General features: G+C 41.6%; 1 protein-coding gene across 1 annotated transcript in view; it reads left to right on the top strand.

The window, feature by feature from the left end:
- Nucleotides 1-20,626, top strand: part of PGM5 (phosphoglucomutase 5) — a 167,783-nt gene that overhangs the window by 118,049 nt on the left and 29,108 nt on the right. Inside the window, exons 8-10 of the mRNA XM_045840691.1 lie at nt 2,685-2,820; nt 6,652-6,835; nt 19,473-19,607. Coding sequence (XP_045696647.1) covers nt 2,685-2,820; nt 6,652-6,835; nt 19,473-19,607 — 455 coding nt within the window. The remainder of the gene's footprint in view (nt 1-2,684; nt 2,821-6,651; nt 6,836-19,472; nt 19,608-20,626) is intronic.

Raw genomic sequence — 20,626 nt, forward strand, 5'->3', positions numbered from 1 at the left:
ACTTGATCGTTGGTCCCTTAGGAATCTTGGCAAATGTTTAATTTGTAAGGCAAGTATACCCAAGCCAACTCACAATCTACTATGCAGTTGGCTACAAATGGTTGAAGTTATTTCTTTAAATCCTGCTAAAAGAACTTTATGTCTCCTCGCCACTAAATTTTGACATCTTATCTCACAGTTAATAGCATCTAATGGTTGTCTCTCCAGGTAATGTAATCCAGCTGGAGATGCAAGGTATGCAAAGCCCATGTTTTAGAACAAAAGGGTATTTTTCTCTCACCAGTAAATAAAAGTGATTGTTCAGCTATAAAAGGACAAAGGGTTTTAAAATTATTCCACTGGGCAGAGTTTCCTAGATTTTTTTTTTTGGCACTTGACCATGGAGCTAACCTAGCATCTTCCAAACTTCTTCCATTTTCATAGCAAAGAATTCACTGAGTGAGCCTAGAGTCACTCCATGGTGGGATGGTTGAAACCCAGGGCCCTCTTAACCAGACATGCAGCGTGTCATCAGCAAACGATGGTCAGTGTGCAGGAAGAACTAAACACATCCTTTTTCTCCCTTAACTGCCTCCCCTGCCCACTCAAGGCTGTATGTTTTCCTTTTTGAGGAAAAACATTCAACATTTACCACAGTAACTGTAACCGAAAGGGTAAGCTTTGTTGAGAAGTTATCAAAGATGCTTAATGTAACCAAGGCATTTCCCCAACATTTTCAAGATTTAAACAGCTCTGTGACATCAGGTCTCCTTTTTTTATTTTCTCTGTATGTTTCATAGCCCTGAAACCCAAGAGAACTGTTGTCTACTCTGATTGCTCTATTGCAAGAAGAAGTGGTCCACCCCTTGGTCCCAGTTGCCTTCTTAAGACATTGCTATTGCTAGAGACAGAGGATAAATTTATGTGAATAATTGAGATCAATTTGCCTCAAAGTGTGTGTTGAGGAATCAGCACTGTTGTTGGTGCTTTACATGAATTGCCAACAAGATCAATAGCAACAACAACTGCTGGTGACATCCCAGTCAGTGTTCTAAATACCTCGGCATGCTTAGTTGCTTCATCCCGATGGTAACCCCATGGGGTAGAGGCTATTATTATCCCTGTGTTGCAGGTGAGGACAGCAAGTCACACAAAGGCAAGTAGCTGAGCCAGAATTTGAACATGAACAATTTGACTCAAGAGCCTACCCTCCGAACATGATTAAATTGATATGAAAACCCCACATATTGGTGATGGTGTCCCCAATTTATAGATGAGAAGTTGGGGTTCAGAAAGATTATCATCTTTGCAATAACTCCTCATACCTGGCAAGCAGCAGAGTTTGGTTGAAAACCCTAGTTCCAGAGCCTCCCCCATGTCTCCCCATTATACTACATTTGTCATGCAATAGTGTATGTTCCTTTGTATTCAGGGCTCTATTCACATTGGAGGGAGCTTATGATTGGCCAATACACAGATGCTTAAATGGGCCTACAACACATACTTCTGGGTTCTTTTTGTACAGGAAACTATCTGTTTAGACTGCTCTCATTCATGTGAATGCCCATGAATCTGCATCTCTTTCTCTATAAATAGTTGCAGGGTTAAGCTTTGCAGTTTATTTCTGCCTTCAGGACTTTGTGGTCATTGTCCCTCTGCTTGGAACGCTTTGTCCTGAGATCTTGGCAGACCGACTTCTTCTCAGGTGTAAACTCAGATGTCATCACCTCAGGGGGGCTGATGCTGACTACCTGTATTAGTTTCCTACGGCTCCCATAATAATTATCACAAAATGGGTGGCTTAAAACACCAGAAATGTACTATTCTCTCATAGTTCTGAAGGCCAGAAGTCCAAAATTGACGTGTTGGAAGAGCCTCCTTCCGAAGGCTCTAGGGGAGAATCCTTTCCTACCTCTTTCAATTTCTGGTGGCTTTGTGCATTCTTTAGCTTGTGGCAGCATGACTCCCATCTTTGCCTGTCTCTGTGCCATCTGTCTGTGTCTCCTTTTCTTCTAAGAATACTTGTCATTGGATTTTGAGCCCACCTGGGTAATTCAGGATGATTTCATTTAAGGTCCTTAACTTAATTATATTTACAAGACTGTTTCTCCAAATAAGGTCACATTTGCAGGTTCTGGGTGGGCACACATACCTTTTGGGGGGCTTTTGTCAAACCCCACTGTAGGTAAATTACCTCATAGATCAAGAAGCCTTTGCTGCTGTTACAGTCTGTGACATTATCACCCAGTTAGTTTTTTTCTTAGCCCTTGGCCTTATTTGATGCATCTTGTTCTTTAATTTGTCCACTCTTCTGTTGCTACCCACCTCCACCTACTTGAATTCAAGCTTTATGAGTATTGCTGCTGTGTCCTAACTACTCAGACCAATGCTTAATCTAGGGTAAAAATCACCAAATACTTACCAAATGAATGAGACTGTTCGGCAAGTGTGCTGTCAACTTGGCTCCTTTTAATAATTCATAGGACCTTATTTTATTTATTTTCTATTATCTTATGTTATTTGAATTTCAGTTACATGTTTTTGGAAATATAAGTATTTTATGGGACAGATATTTTAACACAATGAATAAATAAATATATCCAGGCATTTCAATGTGACAATTGCTGTCTGGTCTTCAGAGTTCATTTAGTTTTTACTTTCCCCCCAGGAACAAATCCTCAGCAGAATATTTCTTTCTCTCCTAGGCTCTGATCACCTCCGGGAGAAAGATGGCCTTTGGGCTGTCTTGGTCTGGCTCTCCATTATCGCTGCCCGGAAGCAGAGTGTGGAGGAAATTGTCCGAGATCACTGGGCCAAGTTTGGCCGTCACTACTATTGCAGGTGAGAAGAGTGCAGGTCTCTGTATGGGCCCTGGGGTACTACTCTCAGAGAAGGTCTCTAAAGCTGGCGGACTAGAACCTTGAGAAGGAGGCATCTTTCAGGAAGACCTGAGGCACAGAGAATGAAGCTGGGTAACCCCTGATAGGTGGTTTGGGGTGGTGTCAAGGACTACCAAACTGGAGGGCACAAATTTTCCCTCTCCCAGCCACATCCCTCTGTGCCTATAAGGTGGGCAGCCATCTTAAGAGGGAATCTGAACTGCAGAACCTTGAGAGGTTCTTCGGTGCTTATAGGATTGTAAAGTCAAACCAGGGGCTTTCCTTGTTTGTTCTCCACCCACAATTATCAAGAAAGGTGGGCGCAGAGACAGAAGCTGTGACAGGTTGGTGTGCTTTTGTAATCTTCTCCCTACCTTTGTCTTACCTCCCCACTAATGGTCCAGACCATGTCCTAGCTGGCTGAACTGGTACCCTCTGACAAGGCCACATGATTCAGGAGCCCCAGAGTTTGCTATAGTTTATCCCCATAAAAGGAGGTACAGAAAAGGGAACAATTACCCTGGGAAGAAGGAAGGGAAAAGGTCAGTGGTAATGAGCTTAGGGTTAGAGGGGTTCTCTACCACCTTCCTGTTGTTGAAGGAAGTGAGGCAGCAGAGTCTTCCGGCTGTGCTGTTGCCTGCTAGGTGTGTGTCCCTAGTAACCAAGCCATGGTTTAGGGGAACAGCAGTGGGGAAGGATGTTAGGAAAGAACGTGGGAATTGGGTGAGGGAATCCTTGGGTACTCTTAGAGGCTCCCTATGTATTAAAAACAGATTGTGGATCATTTGCTTTGCTTATAAATAGTTAACCACTTTGGATGTTTGGTTGTGTTTCAAGAGCCTGAGGACAGAAAGAAAACTTTAGACTTCCCTTATAAGGTGATTGTTTCTTAAGAGGTCATTTACTTAGATAAATATCAGAATAAGGAAGCCTGTGGTTGTACTCATTAAAATGAAAGAGACTGCAGTGTTCTGGCAAATGTCAATGGCACCTTAACATTCTCCGTTCCTGTTCAGTCATGAAGGCTGAAGATACGGAACGCTGTGATCCACCCCCAGTTATTCATGGTGTCCTAGAATAAGGACTCTCAGGCAGGTGGGAACTTGTTTGAGCCCGTAGTATTTCTAACAAGTGCCAAAAATTCCTGCTTCTTGAGGGCTTTTTTTGGCATACAAAAAGGGGGCTAATTGGTACAGAAAATCTTTCAATTGAACAAAGCTGTTTTGAAAAGTCCAATGTGATAAAGTATATTATGATTGCTAACCACTGGCTTAGTGAGAGTGCTTCAAGTCAGGGATGTGTTGCTCATAATTTGTGGAATGATTAGCTTTCTGCCAGTGTTCTGAAGATGTGGTGTTATGATAAGTGTATTTATAATATAGTTCACTTTTTGTGGCCAAGAGCTTGCATGATAATTACTTTTTTCATAACAAATACCATATTAGAGAATATAATGCAGTGGAGATTTGAATTCTTGTTGGACATTGTTTTATGTTTCAGATTTCTGTCCAAAAGATCAGAGATAAAGAAAAAGGGAGAAGGGAAAGGTAGAATTAAAGGTAAACATTTCCTTCAGCCTCCAGCAAATGCAGATTAAAAGGTTCTTGTGAAATAAAATTATTTCTAGTCTGTTTTCTTAGTGGAGAGGAAATAATGAGACAATTTTGGTTTGCCTAACAATAAGCCTAAAGTTGTATCTGAGAACCCAGATGATTTTCCTTATACGAGTGGACCCTGGAAGTTCTCCATTCCGAGGCTTCTTCCCTTGGACATGTGGTGGTGGAGGTCATCAGAGGGGGAGGCAGTGCCAGGACCTGCTTGCATGTAAGATGAGCATTTGGGCAGGCCGGTCTGATGACTTCAGCCACAGACTGAATGTGATCTGTTACGTTAGTGGGTGTTCTCAATTTTTGAATCACTTTCAATGCTTCTTGATCTCCTACTAGACCCACTTATTGCATCATCCCGCCCCTTTTTGCTTAGTTAGGTCTTTACCTTCCCCTAAAATCTACCTTTAAAGAGAATCTAGGCTCAGAATGCATACACTGATGAGAAAGAATGTTCTGAGTTCCCTGTTGTTTTGCTTCTGAGGCTGGGGAAGACACACCTGTGTAGGAGAGAGAGAATAAAAGAAATGGGTAAAGGCTCAGGGGACATGTTGCTGGACATGATATATTCTCCATTTTGGCTGATATCCTGATGTTTACTTAAAATGTGTTGTGTGGAGAATGTAGAAACAATTATTCAGATCTTCCTTCTTTCACTCTGACAATGCATTCTTTCCCCATGTTACAGGCAGCCCAAATGTGAGGTCCCAATATGGCCACTTGAACACAACTGCCCTTCTAAGGGCTTGCTTCTTCCTCTTCTTTTTTTTTATTGATTTTAGAGACAGAGAAGAAGGGAGATAGATAGATAGATAGATAGATAGATAGATAGATAGATAGATAGATGCAAACATCAATTTATTGTTTCATTTATTTACACATTCATTGGTTGATTCTAATATGTGCCCTGATGGGGGATTGAACCCACAACCTTGGCATATCAGGATGATGCTCTAACCAACTGAGCTACCTGACCAAGGCCAGGGATTATTTCTTAAACACACTCTGGTTGTACCATTAGATCTGAGTCAAAAACTATCTGACATTGGGAAAGACCCTATAGCTTTTTTATGGCAGTGACTAAGAATAAAAGTAATTAACAGTTTTAAGCAGTGGTGTCTGGCACTGTGCCAGCTACAGTACTTGGTATCCATTTTCATATTTAACCTCCCTAAGAAGAAATGAGATGACGGTTATTTTTAAACCTTTTTTTATCTAATCACCCCTTAGCCCTGTTGTTATATTTGATGATCTTGGCTAGAAGGACTTTTTTCTTTTAATGGAAAAATGTTGATATTTCTTCCAAGTTTCCATGAGAGTTTTATGGTATATTGAACTCTGTTTTTCTCTCTTCTCCTCCTTTGATTCATCTTTCTCCTTCGATCCTCCCTTTTCTCCCATCTTTCATTCCACTACTTATAAAACACTGGCTACTTACCAGAAGCAGCCAAGAACAAAACAGGTAAAGACTCTGCCCTCCAGGAGCTTACAGTTTTTGTGGGCAAAGGCAGACAAAAAATACTGGAATAAACAAATATACAAACAAGGTAAATACAAATTAGGATAACTACCAAAAACATATAAAGGTTAACGAGAGAGGGGGAGAGGTAGAGGGATCTACCCCTATCTCAGATGGATCTTCAGAGAAGGTCTCTTTCTGGAGGTGACACTAAGTTTGAAAACTGGAGGAAGAGAATGCACCAGCTGTTTGAGTAGCCAGGGCAAGAATGTAGCAGGTAAAGGGACAGACAGCAAGCCCGAAGGCCCAGAGGCAGGCGGTAAAGCATCTCTGAAGACTGGAGAGAAGGCCAGTGTGGCTGGAACACGGTGAACAAGGGAGAAAGCAGGACAAAGGCCAGTGAGGAGGTGAGCAGGGCCAGATTCCTCAGGGCCTTACAGACAATGGTTAGGGTTTTGAGTCTTGTTTTCAATGTGATGGACACTTTTGGAGGAATTTAAAGGAATGGAGTGACATGACTTGATTTTCACAAGACCGCTCTGGCTGCTGTGTGGAGAATGGATTGTTAAGAGCCAGGTGGAAGAGGGGAGACTAGTTGGGGGTACTTTTCTGTGTGGTTCTTCCATGAAAACAAAACCAATGATCAGATGATGTTTAGAGGTTCATTTAATTGCTCATTCTCTAATTAGGTTTGTGTTCATCTTGTGTCCTGTGTCCCCCTAACCAGGTTTGACTATGAAGGACTAGAGCCCAAGACGACATATTACATCATGAGGGACCTGGAGGCGCTGGTCACAGACAAGTCCTTTATCGGCCAGCAGTTTGCGGTGGGGAGCCATGTCTACAGTGTGGCAAAGACAGACAGCTTTGAATATGTGGACCCTGTGGATGGCACCGTGACCAAGAAACAGGTACTTGCTAAGAAATAACCAGAGAGGTTATCAGGCAGAGCCAGGTGCCAAAGTCTCCTACAGCTAGAGATGATACACTCTGAGTCCTTTATTTTATAGATGAGAAGCCAGTAGCTAGGACTGAGGGAAGCCCTTGGTGAGTGTTACCTACCCAGTAAGTCGCAAAGGGTAAGATTAGAACACAGGGCCCTGAACTTTCACTCAGTAACGAATGGGCCAGTAGACCCAATTCTTTCTTCTGGAATGTTTGCAGCCTGCAGACTCTCTATGTGGTTGTCATTGCTGGTGATAGACTCAGTTAAGCTTCTAAGACCAAAACATCTTTTTCCTTGGGACCCTCAGGTGCAGGGATGTTTCATCTTTCATTATCTATATCATTGAGGAATGGTAGGAACTGAGCAAGACGGGTTTATTACTCCTGGTAGGGGAAGAAACAGGTGGAAAATTTGCCCCACAAAACCCCAAAGGAAGATTTATGGTTCAGAATTTTTATCACCATAGATAAGTGGCAAAAGTAACCACAACTTCTATTATGGTCTCATTTTGTGAATTGTATAAGAGAAGTTGAAAGCTATTATAATTATTTATCTTCTCAGTTTTGTTTGCTCATTGTCTATGGCAAATATTGACCACTCTCAGAGTCAGTTTTAACATTTATAGTCTAAATAAGGTACTCTGAATAACATTAAGAGAAGTTTCACTCTAAAATCCCTAAATTCTTATCTTCGTATAAGTCTTCAGCAAGTATGTACAACAAAACGAATGAGAAGCTGTATGTTTTGGGGGGACTAAGTATAATAGTATTTTATTAAATTAGTAATGCTGTTTTTATTTTGACCAGTATTTCATTCATACTTTTTGTCCTAGGGTACCCTAATTTGCAAATGTTATTTCCAAAGCTCATTGTTATTCTGTTACTCTCTTGGTATTCTCCCTCCAGTCTTAGTTTTATGGTGATTTTTCTTCTCTATCAAAATGTCAGCCTTTCATTCTAGGCCTAGTATGGCCAGACAGATTGGTTATACAGTCTTACTTGGGAAAAGACTAAGGTAGTGGAGAAAATACTGGTTAAGAAGTTTAAAGATCCAGAATTGAATTCTACCCCTGCCACTTGCTAGTGTCTGACTTTTGGAAAGTTGCCTGATTTCTTTGAGCCACAGTTTCTTCCTCATCTGCAAAATATCTGTCTCAGAGTCATTCCAGAAATGGAATGAAATAAAATATACAAAGCTCCTCACTAGCCTTTACACAGGGAGTATACCATACATTTTTTTGTAGTTGTGTTTCATTTCACTCCAGGATGTTTTCTTGACTGGACTGAATTCTCTCCAAAATAATCCCAGTGACTCCCTGGAAATGTGAAGTCAGGAGCTCAGCACATGCCATTTTGAGCCTTTCTGCTTTGGATAAGTCTTTTTCAGTTTTGTACCATATCTCCACATCCATTTTACTCTAGGGACCTCAAAACAAACTTCTCCCCAAGCCAGGGCTCACTTTGTGGTTGTTACTGTAAAAGTTAAAAGTTATAAAACACGTGCCTGCTAAAGTATCTGGGAGGTTTCCGTGCCCCCGAGGAAGGCCGGAACACCAGCTCTGGAAGGAATGTCTGGTCTGTGCTGGGTTCTGGACTCCATCTACTCATGCGAAGCTTGTCTGTTGAGCTCATTTGTTTTGCTCTTAAATCCACTAATACTCTACCATTTTCTTCTTCAGTGTACTCAACATTTGGATACTTTTCTCCTGGCTTTTCTTTAATCATTTACATCAGGCTAATTCCTCAGCTAGGTCTCAAGTTTGGACATTTATTTATCCCATGCCCCCTCCCCTCCAACCCTGAATACTGGTTTCCATTTTTACTCCGTAATTTATTGATATTTTTTTCTTTCCACTCTTTCATTGGAACTTAAATGTGGCCATAAATAGATAAGTGCTACCAGGACCTGCTCCTGGGAGTTGCTCTGGTACAGGAGAAAGGTTGTTCATCTTCCCAGATTCTAGGACCCAAGCGACATCTACATTAGCTAGTGGCCTTGCGTCACCCTGGAGCTTCTCTGTAGGTCTAGGTTTGGCTCAGTGAGGGCTTTGGAGGGGCAGTTAACTCTCATCCCCACTGCCAGTAAGTCACAGGTGGTGCTTTCACCTCAATTGGCCCTGTTGGTGCAGAGGGGGAATTCCTGCATTGCGAGCCTGTTGCTAACCCTCCATCACTGAGGCCCACATCTCAGCATTCTTGGGATGGCAGTAATAGCCAACATTCAATTCCAGGGACAGTTGAGTCTAGGGCACACCTCATGTAGCATTTCTCTAGGAGGCAGATGGCTATATCTCCAGTGTTTTCTTGTGTTGGAGTTAGATAGACAGGTTTAAAAGCTGGCTTTGCTACTGCTTAGATTTGTGACTTTAGTCATGTTAACTTCTCTGGACCTGACCTTAGTGGTGGGGGCGGGTGACACTGATAATAATGACCTTTTAGGGTTATGGAGAATGATCAAGGGAGAAGTTCCCAGGCACAGTGGCCAGTACCCATTGATGCTTGAGAAATATTGGTTCCTTCTCACTTAGCAGAATCCTCCACTTGTCTGCTTATCAGTTTGCAGAAAAAATGTGAGTGATGTTTAAAGGTATAGGCTTGAAGTCAAAAAGTCTTGGGTTTAAATCTTGGCTCTGCCACCTCCTTGCTAGATGATCTTAGGCAAGTTACTCAACCTCCCTGCGCCTTTCTCTCCTTGTCTGTGAACATAGGAATAGTAATTGTGGTTACCTTATACAACCATTGGGAGAATTGTGAGAAAATACATGTAAATTCCTGGCATATAATAAACACTAATAAATGGCTAACTGAAATAAGTTATGTTAAAATTGGATCATTGGGAAAGAAAAATTTTGGCATTTAATGAAACATATGATAAGAAAAGTAGGGGGGGAAACATGCAGCTCTGCAGGGGGTCCTATGAAGATATGGGAAGGCCTCTTCAGTTTCTGAGTTATCGGTGAATTGATTCAAAGTCACATTTCTCTGCCTTTCCTAAGTCCCCCCCCCCCACACCACCTACCCTACTACTTTGCTTCAGAAAGGAAAAGGTTTTTTTATTGTTTTTTTTTTTTTCTTAAGGCAGCTCAGCGTCCTTTTTGTCCTTGATTTGAGGTTGAAGTCAGGAAACAGACGATGGGGTGGGGGTGGCGGGGAGGAAAGCTGTTTCATGTATCTCAAGAGATAAAGAAGAAAAGCATCTCTATCCAAAATGAAAATCCCGTTCTGGTGATAAGCCTTCCCCTGGCCCCAGCTGTCCACCCCACTGCTGTGGAAATGTTCAGCAAGATCGATCTTACCTGTGAGACCCTGTGAGAGTCATTCAAATAGCAAGAAGGAAAACCCTGAAGTACTCAGATCCTGACGTGAATTCCCAGGGACCTCACGGGCCTCATTGTGACCTATTGGGTCTCATGGAATGTACTATGGCTGCCTCCAAATTTCTGAACTTTTGTGATCTTGGACACAAAGAGAAAACTTGATGTGTGCCTCACATTAAACAGGATGCAAGAGAGACTCCGATTTAGAAATACCAATTTATGGAGGCATGGTTCAACAACTGCAGTTCGTCCCTCTACACTTCCCACGAAGATATGTCACTGTTTAATTTTCAGGTAAAATCTAGGCGCATGAATGAATGGTGATGATTTCTTCAAACATGAGTAAGAAAAATAAGCCAATAGCTACTATGAGAGTGAGGGAGCAGTGTGACCAAATTGCTGACTGATTTAAGAGGTTCCCAATTTTTGCCTTGTAAAGAGGTGGGAAAGATGAGGGGAGACAAGGATGGCTCACTCTTCCTTCAAGGGTGAATTCTTTGTGCAAACATTCAGACTTTCCATGGTGCTAGCACTCTCTTTTTCTCCCACCATTGATATAGCCCAATGAACATGATCAATGCCCAGAATATCTCTTACCATCACCCTCCCCAACTCCTCCTTGTAGCCTAATCTCCTCGAATCACCACTCAGCGCCCCACAGTTATGAGACTCTCCCAGTTCTGATAGAAGGGATACTCCAGCCTCGGTGCTGTGAAGGACAATGTGAGCATGGCGCCAGCACTGACTGATGGCACGTGGCCACTGTGGTGGGCATCAGTCCAGAACTATAAACTGTATTTTGAAAACTAGCTTTCAAATGAGAAATGGCATTTCAGCAGCAAAATTGAAGCAACCAAGTATCCTTTTATGAGTTGCCCAACTTCTGAATTTCTGTTTAACAAGATCAAAAATCATGAAATTGTGCTAGTGCTCAAGTCATTGGTAAGTAATAGTTCAGCTGATATTTAAAAACTGATGTAAATAAATGCATACCAATTAGCTGATGTGGAAAACTAAATCTCTTTGACTATGTCAGGCTAACTCTGAGCTTACTAATACCTCTTCAAGTTATGCAGGCTATGTGGAAAGATTTTGATGTTCTCAACCTGGAAAAAAGAACTATTGGAAACTAGTTCAGAGGAAAAGCACACTGTGAAGACTGATTCGGAAGTCACCTTTCCTGTAGAGTTATTATTCTAGCATGTAGGAAGGTGTCTGCACTTTTCAATTTCAATATTTAGAAATAATGAATTGGCAATCTTGAAATCACATTTTAGTCTGGCATGTGGTGCTTTAATAATATATCCTGGGGTATTGCCCTCCCCTGGTAAACAGATATACAGCAGGTTACTGAGGCCTCATCTCTGGAGGTGCCAGATGAAGGCGACGGAATGTTGTCAGCTGGAGAATCTGGGGCTCCCAGAGAATTGCTCCATTTAGAGCCAACTGTTCAACCTTAAACTTTAGCCTTCAACTTTTATCGCATTCTAATCAATGAACCAACTGAGAACTTGTCATTAACAATTTATTATTGTCCGGTCATAAGCCACTTGCTGGAATGAGGTTTGAGCTACTAGAATTAGCATTTAAGAAGTCATTTTGGTCATAGTGATTATCCACCTACAAAATTTAATGAAATCTGAAGGTTAGTACCTACAAATAGTCCTCCTGTGTTGGGTGACAGAAATGTTTAGGGAGTGAGGTATTATCATTACATGTATATTGTAATTAAATCTGGGTTAAAAAACTCTTTTTCTGTTGCAAGTTGTGATGCTGAAAAAGCATCTCTATACTAAATGTACATTTCTTTTCTACTTTCGCACATGGTGAAGGCAGTTGAGGTTTGATTCATTCATGTCTTTGTCCATTCAATGACTGTTCACCAAACACTGTTGTATGCTAGTCAGCTTGCTGGGCATTAAGGGTATGACAGCACAGAGTCTAGCAGGGAGAACAAACTGACATTAAATTTGTAATTGCTATATAATTTGTTGAATGGTATCACAGGGAAAGAACTTATTTGAGAGTGCATATCTGGGGGCACTAACCTGGACTAGGGCTCTGGAAAGCTCTCTGTGGGGAGGTGATATTTAAGCTGTGCCGTGAAAAATGAATGGGAGCTGGCTCAGGTGAAACCATCGTATCAGATGACATGCTTTTCTTTAATCAGATGTAGTTTTGCCATTGTTCAGCTTTCCAGATAAATACCTGGGATTTCAGAGTAAGCACTAGTATTCTCACTGGGATGTTACAACACCTATGATTGTGATTCTCAACTTCAGTGCTCCTTTGACACCGCTGGAGTTATGGTAAATAAAGATGGTTGGGCCTCTTCTTGGGAGGACACCTTGAAAACCACAGATTAATTTTTTTCTAATAATTACTTTTCCTGTGATATTGTTCATTTGTCTTCTGAGGACCAAACACATATTGGATGGTTTATAATGGCTGATTTGAAGATAGAGAGAGAGATGCTGTTTCTAGTTAGGTGGGAAGTTCTTACTCCTTTGCTTCTAATTCATTCTAGTTACAATGAGTTACCCTCTCTTGACCTAAGTTGACTACTTTAGGACTATCTTCTAAAATGTGTGATTAGGAATCAAAACATTCTGGAATGGTATCACATTCATTTCCCACTGAAATTCTAGTGACTGTGTATCGTCAGGTGGGCGACTGTAACCAGTAAACATAAATATAAAAGGAAAAAGCTGCAAAGGATCTCAGGAACTAAGGGAGGTAGCTACTCCTGTTGTCTGAGTAAAGTGTCTGAATGCAGCATGTCCCAGAACTGGGGCTGGTGTTCAGTGAAAGGGGATCAGCAGTCATTTTTGGCTAAAGACTTGGGGAAATGGAACGTGTATGACGTAGTTCCATTGTTCCAAAGTTAATAGTTGGAATCTGAGTGAGAAGCAACTATTAAGTCTTTACTGTCCATCTCATCACCTTACTTTAGTGGCCGTCTCATCACCTAATATAGTTTTTGCTGGATGGGTGTTTGGAAAGGCACTGAAGAGGCCATTTGACCCTGATTTCCTTCAGATAATTATTTATAATTGTTGACTTCCAAGAGGGCTGGTTGGTTGTAAAAAAGGATAGATGAGAATTGTTCCCAAGAGTAAGTAGGGCAGCTGGGTATGGCGATGTAGCCAGTGAATTGCACAGAGATGCTGGCCTAACGGGGGAGGGGAAGCCGAAGTTAAGCCAGCCAAGAGGAAGGATGCTGTTCTGTAATTCATCCACCTGTTTGTAATTTATGTAAGGGCATGGTATGGGCTAGCTGCTGCCCTTCTCACCCACTTTTGAACTCCTGCTCGCAGCTAACTATGACTTAAACAAAGAAAAATGGGTAATTCTAAGTAATTTTTTTCATGGAGAGATATGGCCATCCAATCCAAATCTTCTGCTGTATAAACTGTGTGTTTTTGTCTACAAAATATGGTGCAGATGTTATCCAGCAATATTTTCACCTCGACACTTTCCAGATAACTCGATGGGATTTCCTGTGGGAGATAACATCTGAGTTAGGCTCACAGAGCCTTTCTCTGTCCTGTCTCCCGGTTTATACGCCTGGTGTGGCCAACTGACTGTGTGTGCGACTTTGTACCAAATTTCAGGGCCATGTGCTGTTTTTCTCTGGAAGTCTTCCTAAGTCGGGACTTGACGAGATCAGATGCTGCCAAATAACTCTTGGTAATGCACAGCTCCTTCCCTGCCTGGCTGCAACATGGCCTGTAGTCTCCAGACTAACATCTGGCAGCTCTGTGTGTATTTAGCAACTTGCTGGTTCCCCTGTATTGATTTATAGAAGGGCCTTAAAAAAGAATCACCATTTATTTATCAAACATTTGTCATATGCCTACTCTACATAAGGCTCTGGGCCTGTTTGGGGACCATACAAATCCTACGAGATACTGTTCAGATATTTCACATGAGAAGCAATGTGTGACTGTCAGCAGTTCCGTACGGTTCAACCTAACATTGTGAGCCCACAGTCAGTGGACCTGGACTACAGTCCTGGCTCCTCCATTCACTAGATGTGTTACCTTAAGCAAGTTTTTTAATTTGCCCTTTCTTTTCAGTAAATGAGAAAGTGGCCTGAATGACTCTTAAGGGCCTTTCTTTAGGACCTTAAGAGTCTAACTGACCAACCCGGAAGAAGTATTTTATTGCCAAAGAAGCCAGTTCCGTGGGGGGGTGTGGGGATGAGAGGTAACAGACCCATGAGTTCAGTGGTGATTTCACAGGACGAGACAAAGTTCTTAAAATAAAACTCATGTTATTTCTGCCTAATTTAAACATCAATAAGTACATACATGGCACCACAAACCATCCTCATTAGCAATCTTCTGCAAAATCTGGAAGGTTGGACAACTTAGAGACCAGCACCATTTTCATTAAAAGCTCTAACATAGTAACAAAATAATATTTATATAGTGATTTATAATTTTCAAAGCATACATTTTCTGATTTTATGCTCATAACAACCTAATAAGCCAGGCTTTTCTATTTTTCACCCATCTTTTAGGAAACTAAGGCTTAGAGAGCTTAAGTGACTTAGTCAAGGCCACCAGCTTAAGCCAGAATTCAAGCCTGGATTTTATAATTGTGGTCTCTGCATCATGTCCAAACTGACTCCATGAACAGCAAAACAAAGAGAGAGATATCTGGGGAGAGAAAGAAATGCTACAGAGATAACTGGAAGCAGAGTGGAAGGTTTTTGTGTGGAGATACCTGCAGGGGACGCATAGTCTTTTAACAATCCTTCACTGGGACAAAGCTCGGCTGGGAAAAAACCCTCCTCACCAAGGCATGCAACTACAGGCACTCAAAGGGAAGAAAAATGCTGGGCTGGAATTGAAGTGCCTTTGGATATCCCCACCCCTTCATTAACATTGTCTTCCAGTGCATAAGGGTATCTTTTTTCTTTCTTGAAGCTTGTGGCTGTTGTGTCATTTGGGACATTCCAGCTCCTGTACCTGCCGAGCCAGTGGAGGCACCATGGATTCCTTCACTGTTGCATCAAGAATCCCTTAGCAGGCTGTGCTAAAAGCAATTAGTGTCAGATGGCTCAAGAGGAGATACTTCTAATGGTTCTCCTGCTGAAGAAAGAGGCTTTTGGAACTCAGCAAGATGATGTTTTATTATCCTCCTGTGTATGGGCCTCCTAAGATCCCAGTTCAATGGCAGTACACACATGAAACCTTAGCTCTTAAAGGGATCTTCTTTAAGACTGACTTGCACTATAGTCCAGTCACTTGATATTGAAGCCAGTGCTGCAGAGAAAAAGGGCCACTACAATGGTGTCCACATTTGTCTACACATTAGAATCACTGGAGAGCTTTTACAATCCCATACCCAAAGTCACACTCATACAAATAAATTGCATTTTGGGGGTAAAAGTCAGGTATCAATATTTTTTAAAAACCCTCTGAGCTGATTCCAATGTTCAACAAAGTTTGCAATTGAAGGGCTTATGATTTGTCTAAGATCACATAAATGGAGACAGGAACCCACCATAGTTCAACTCAATTGTTTTTAGCTGAAAGTAACTCTTGCCTGGAAAATGTAGGATGAGAAGATGCAGAATAGCTGCCATAATGGTGACATGCCTAAACAATAGATAGAAATTTATTTCTCTCTTACAACTGCCCTTCAAGATGAATATACTAGCCCCAGTTCACTAGTGGAGAACATGCTGTGAATCCTACTGAAATGTGGAAGGAGGCCTTCCGGTGGTGCTCCTTCCAGCTGTCAGACCTACTGTGTGCTAGGTATTGTCCTAGGCTACACGGATAAATGGTCAACAAGGAACAAAAAGCTTAGCCCTCCCAGAGCTTATCCATTAATGAAGGATCCAAAGACATAATTCAGCAATTCCAACGCTTTAGGGTCAGGACTGTGGTGGGAACTGATTTTATTCATTTGCATTGGACCTTGATTTTTCTAGAGGATTTGTGGCAGCAAAAACACACATAATGAAGTTGTTAGGATATAAATAAGAAACAGAAATGAAGACTAGGGGAAATATAAATAAGTGCAGAGAGTTAAGAACAGAAGAAGAAAAATGTATAATTATGCAAGTCATAAGGATCTAGTTGGGCTGAACCTCAATTTTGGCATTAAGTGTTCTGGCAGCCATATTGAAAAGGGAGCTCTGTTTAGTTGCAAAGTTTTTATTGTCGAAAAGACAAAAGTATACTGTTACCTCAGGGAAGGAAAGGCTTTCCCAACACTTGGCTCTTGAGGAAATGTCTCATGTGGAATTTCATCTCGTCTCCAACAATATTCCTATAGTGACTGCAAAATCGTATTTTATAACACAGTGCCTTGAAGACCCTCCCATAAAAGTAAGAATATAAAATAGTGAATTTATGTTGTGAGTAGGTGGTCAGAAGTAGGTTGATTTGTGCCAAATATATATCCAGATGAATCTATGGCTATGAGCTGAAATATCTGAGGGAATGGATACATTGGACACCCTTAAAAGCAGTCTTCATAACTTCTCTCTACTGGGATTTTGATAAGGTAGATAATAATTTTTTTTTCCTGGGATAGGGTTGGAGGGTAAGTATTCCACATTGTGGATAATGTAATGATTCATACTAGGGGTCAGCAAACATTTTCTTAAAGGGCCAGACAGTGAATATCTCAGCCCTTGTGGGTCAGCCTTTGTCAAAGCTATTCAGCTCTGCAGGTATAACACAAAAGGAGCCATAGACACTACATAAGTGAATGGGAATGGCTATATTCCAATACAACTTGATTTGTAGAACCAAGTGTCATGTCAAATTTGGTTGACAAACTGTATTGCCAACCCCTGATTTAACATTGAAAAAAAGCAAAGTATATCCTTGCTATCCTTCTGTTGGAATTACAGAACATTTAGAAACTTAGTCTTGGCCAATGGTGACTTTAGCCTCATGATTTAATCATTGGTAGGTAGTGATATGTGCTGGTGGGAGCATGGCTCATGTTCAGGTTGCAGAGTCATCACATTTGCTGGAGGACACATGTGGACCCTGAAGCAACCCAATATAACTATTCACACATCAAAGTGACACTCAACGGATGGGGAACCGGAGTTGTTGCAGCACATAAGTGGGATGGGTCCAAACATTTTTCATTTCACAAGGAGAAGGAGAATTGTGTGTCTCACCTGGAGGTCTCACAAAGCAACATGAATTCTCTATTAAGATCTCTAGGTTGGTCCCTTAGGAAAGAGAGAAGAAGTTGGATTATTTCCAGTCAGTGTGTTCTATTTACTCCTTCATCATCTTTTCAAGTGCAAAATCTATTCCAGGCTACCAGATGTAGATTCTAACATATCTTCTGTGAGTACAGCCAAAAATATAGCTGCCTTTAGGAAAAAATAATATGACTTTGCTGAAAAAAGGCTTAGTTATGAGCAGGTAGTAGATGTTGGTGGTTTGTTATGATCTGGATTTTAAAATACCTCCCATAAACTAACCTGGGGGGTTAATTGTGTAATGGAAGCTACATTAAAGAGTTAAGTCTGTGAGGTCATCAGAAAAGGTGGCCTCGAGTGATTTGGAATTTGCAGCAATGGGTGATTTAGGGTTCCAGCCTTAGATACTATTTTAACCAATTTATGGATAACCCATGGTCCTGAGCATTGAATTATGAACACATGTGTGCCACAGGTGGTGACAGTGGGAAAGCAGGCTTGGACAGGATTAGCAGCTTCAAGAGAGTTTTCAAAAACAAGGAAGACAGTTGTGGAACCTTTGGGAATTCGTTGTCAGTTTGAGCATAATTTGATGCATCATTCTTTCTGGATAGCAGAGAATTGTTCCTTTTGCTTCATTTGGAATTTCCTAACTATTCACTTGTCCAGCAGCATATGCTGGTTGAGAAAATGGTTTCTGTTTATTGTAATCAACTACTTCAGGCATATGGAGAACAAGGACTATGTCTTTGTGTTTGTATACTTAGGGCTCTATCCAGTACCTGATCTCTAATGGCCACTCAAAAGGTGGTTGCCCAAAGCACGAATCCTGGACAATAACGTCCTGTCTGCACAACCAGTGTCACAGAGTGGTGGATTGTCAGGAAGGGAGATGGCTCCTTTTTGTTGCACAGACTGTGCCAAACCTTGAACCACTCCAACAGAGACTAAGGCTTTTTATTTAGGGACTGAAACAAAATATTCCTGTGAGACTTAGAAAGCAGAAAACCTCTCATGTGGAGTCATAGTGACCCAGTAGATGCCACCATATTGGGCAGGGACATGGATAAGTGATGTATATGGCAGGTATGAGATATTTTCAATAACAGCTTATTCTTAACAAGCAGAATTTGAGACCAGAGAAATTTCAAGGGTAAATTTCTTGGGGAAAAATGCTCCATACCAAAGTCACCTAAGATTTCCACTTTTTCCGAAGTAACACATGACCAGGCATACTATTTCATTCATTCTCTTTCCTCTGGCTCTTGCCAACATGCTTATTAATAACAATGACTTTATCAGTTGTCTTAAGAAAACAAATTTCTTTCAACAGAAGTCACAGAATGATTTTACAGTCATATTTTTTAAATATCACTGCCACCAATAAGAAATGCATGCAGAATGAGGATGTTCTGAGCCTAAAACAAATTAATGCTGAGCAACACTGAGGTTCAGCCACAACGCTGTGCCCACCCCACCCTGGTGGCCAGGTCTTGCAAGTAAGAAGGAAGGGGAGGGCCAAGATGGTGGGGATATTCCCGGGTGCTCTCAGAATCCAGCTGAGGCTCTAGCCCTGAGCCCTTTATTGTAGGGTTTCCTTCCACCAGAGGAATGTAGGAATAAGGAAAGAAACAAAGAGAAGATGAACTTAAAGCAAAGCCTAACATCACATGGGGTAAACTTAACATGGACAGTTTTTCTTACTGTAATAGATAAATTGCCTACCTCCATTGTATCTAGATTTATAAAGGATGAACTTTGACTCCAGGGACATTAAATATCTTGTCATCCTTATTACCTCCACCCACGTCACAAGTCCAAAAAAACTTGAGCATCTGTTCACAGTTTTGCTCCTGACCCTCCCCTAGCATTAACCACAAGACAGCAGAAATAGAATAAAGAGATTAATGCATAACCTTAAGCAGCCTCTAGGTTCACCTCAAGGTCCTGCTTGGGTGAGTGTTGGGAGCCAATTATGAGTTGTCATGACTCTGAGTATCTTTAGTTTACAGAAACATGCTAATATCCAAAGTGTATATTAATTGTTTTACTTGTGTCCTCATCTGTTCATTGATTCATTCTGAATGTTCTTGGTCCCAGGGCCTGAGGATCATTTTCTCAGACGCTTCACGGCTCATCTTCCGGCTCAGTTCCTCCAGTGGCATGCGGGCCACCATCCGACTGTACGCAGAGAGCTATGAGAGGGATCCCAGCGGTCATGACCAGGAGCCACAGGTACTGAAACAGAGCTGTGCTCTCAGCACTGTGTGTTTCATTGCTTCTGGCAAATTCCAGGAGCTCCTGTATGCCTTTTGTAGGAGTGATTTGATTTTCTGGAAAGCAAATTCCATATTGATACTTCTAGCTGAAGCACAAACTGCGAGTGACTCTGTGCAAACTTAATACATTCCTTGCAGTGCTGGAAACAGAGAAATTGTTCTCTAGCATCTATGATGAGTTTAGGCTAGCATTTCCCAAATGACTTGTCTCTCTTGACTACTCTGCATTTTGTTAACTGGGGTGACATCAAGAAAAAGCACCTTGTGTAGACAAGGACATTGTCAGTCAGGGTCAAACTGGTCAAACCACCCAGAGCCTTGACTATGCTCACGTAAATTATGAGTCCTCAGGTGTTTGGGAAACTCTGTGTTGGACCATGACCTTGGGGGTGCCGATATCGATGCTACTCTGGGCTTTCTCTCTGAGATTGCTACAGAGCCTGGCAGGAGAGGAGGGCTTCCTGGCCTGAGCTTGGAGTCAAGGGAAGACACCAACAAGGCTCAGCCAGCCAGTATTTGGCTAAGCCCCCTTATGTTGTCAACAGTGGAACTAATAAAGAACTCACTCAGAAACATAACAAATAGCACAAGCATAAGGCTCCCACTCCCATATTTGTTAAAGCTCCAGGCAACTTTAATTAATACCAGGAAGGACTCTCTATAATGTTGGGCCCTTCCAGCTACACTGCTGGCTGCCCTCACCCTCTTGATCTTTACTTCAACTTGGGTTTGGAGCAGAGTCTTTGATGATTTTCTGAGATGAAAACATGGGCTCCATCTGCAATGCTTCTTTTGTGAAACAGAGGAGTAAAGAAGTCACTGCTTCTCGCTTTACAGTTGCTCAGCATTTCCAGTTATAATTTGTCACAGTGATTCTCTGGGTGGAAGAGATACCAGAGAAAGTTTTCTCACTTTGTCAGTACTTCAGTGGATTTTTTTTCATGGTATTTTTCTTTGGAGAGTCTCAAAGAACTT

Source organism: Phyllostomus hastatus, unplaced genomic scaffold (assembly GCF_019186645.2).
Source record: "Phyllostomus hastatus isolate PE091 unplaced genomic scaffold, TTU_PhHast_1.1 phas_contig_34, whole genome shotgun sequence".
NCBI lineage: Eukaryota > Metazoa > Chordata > Mammalia > Chiroptera > Phyllostomidae > Phyllostomus > Phyllostomus hastatus.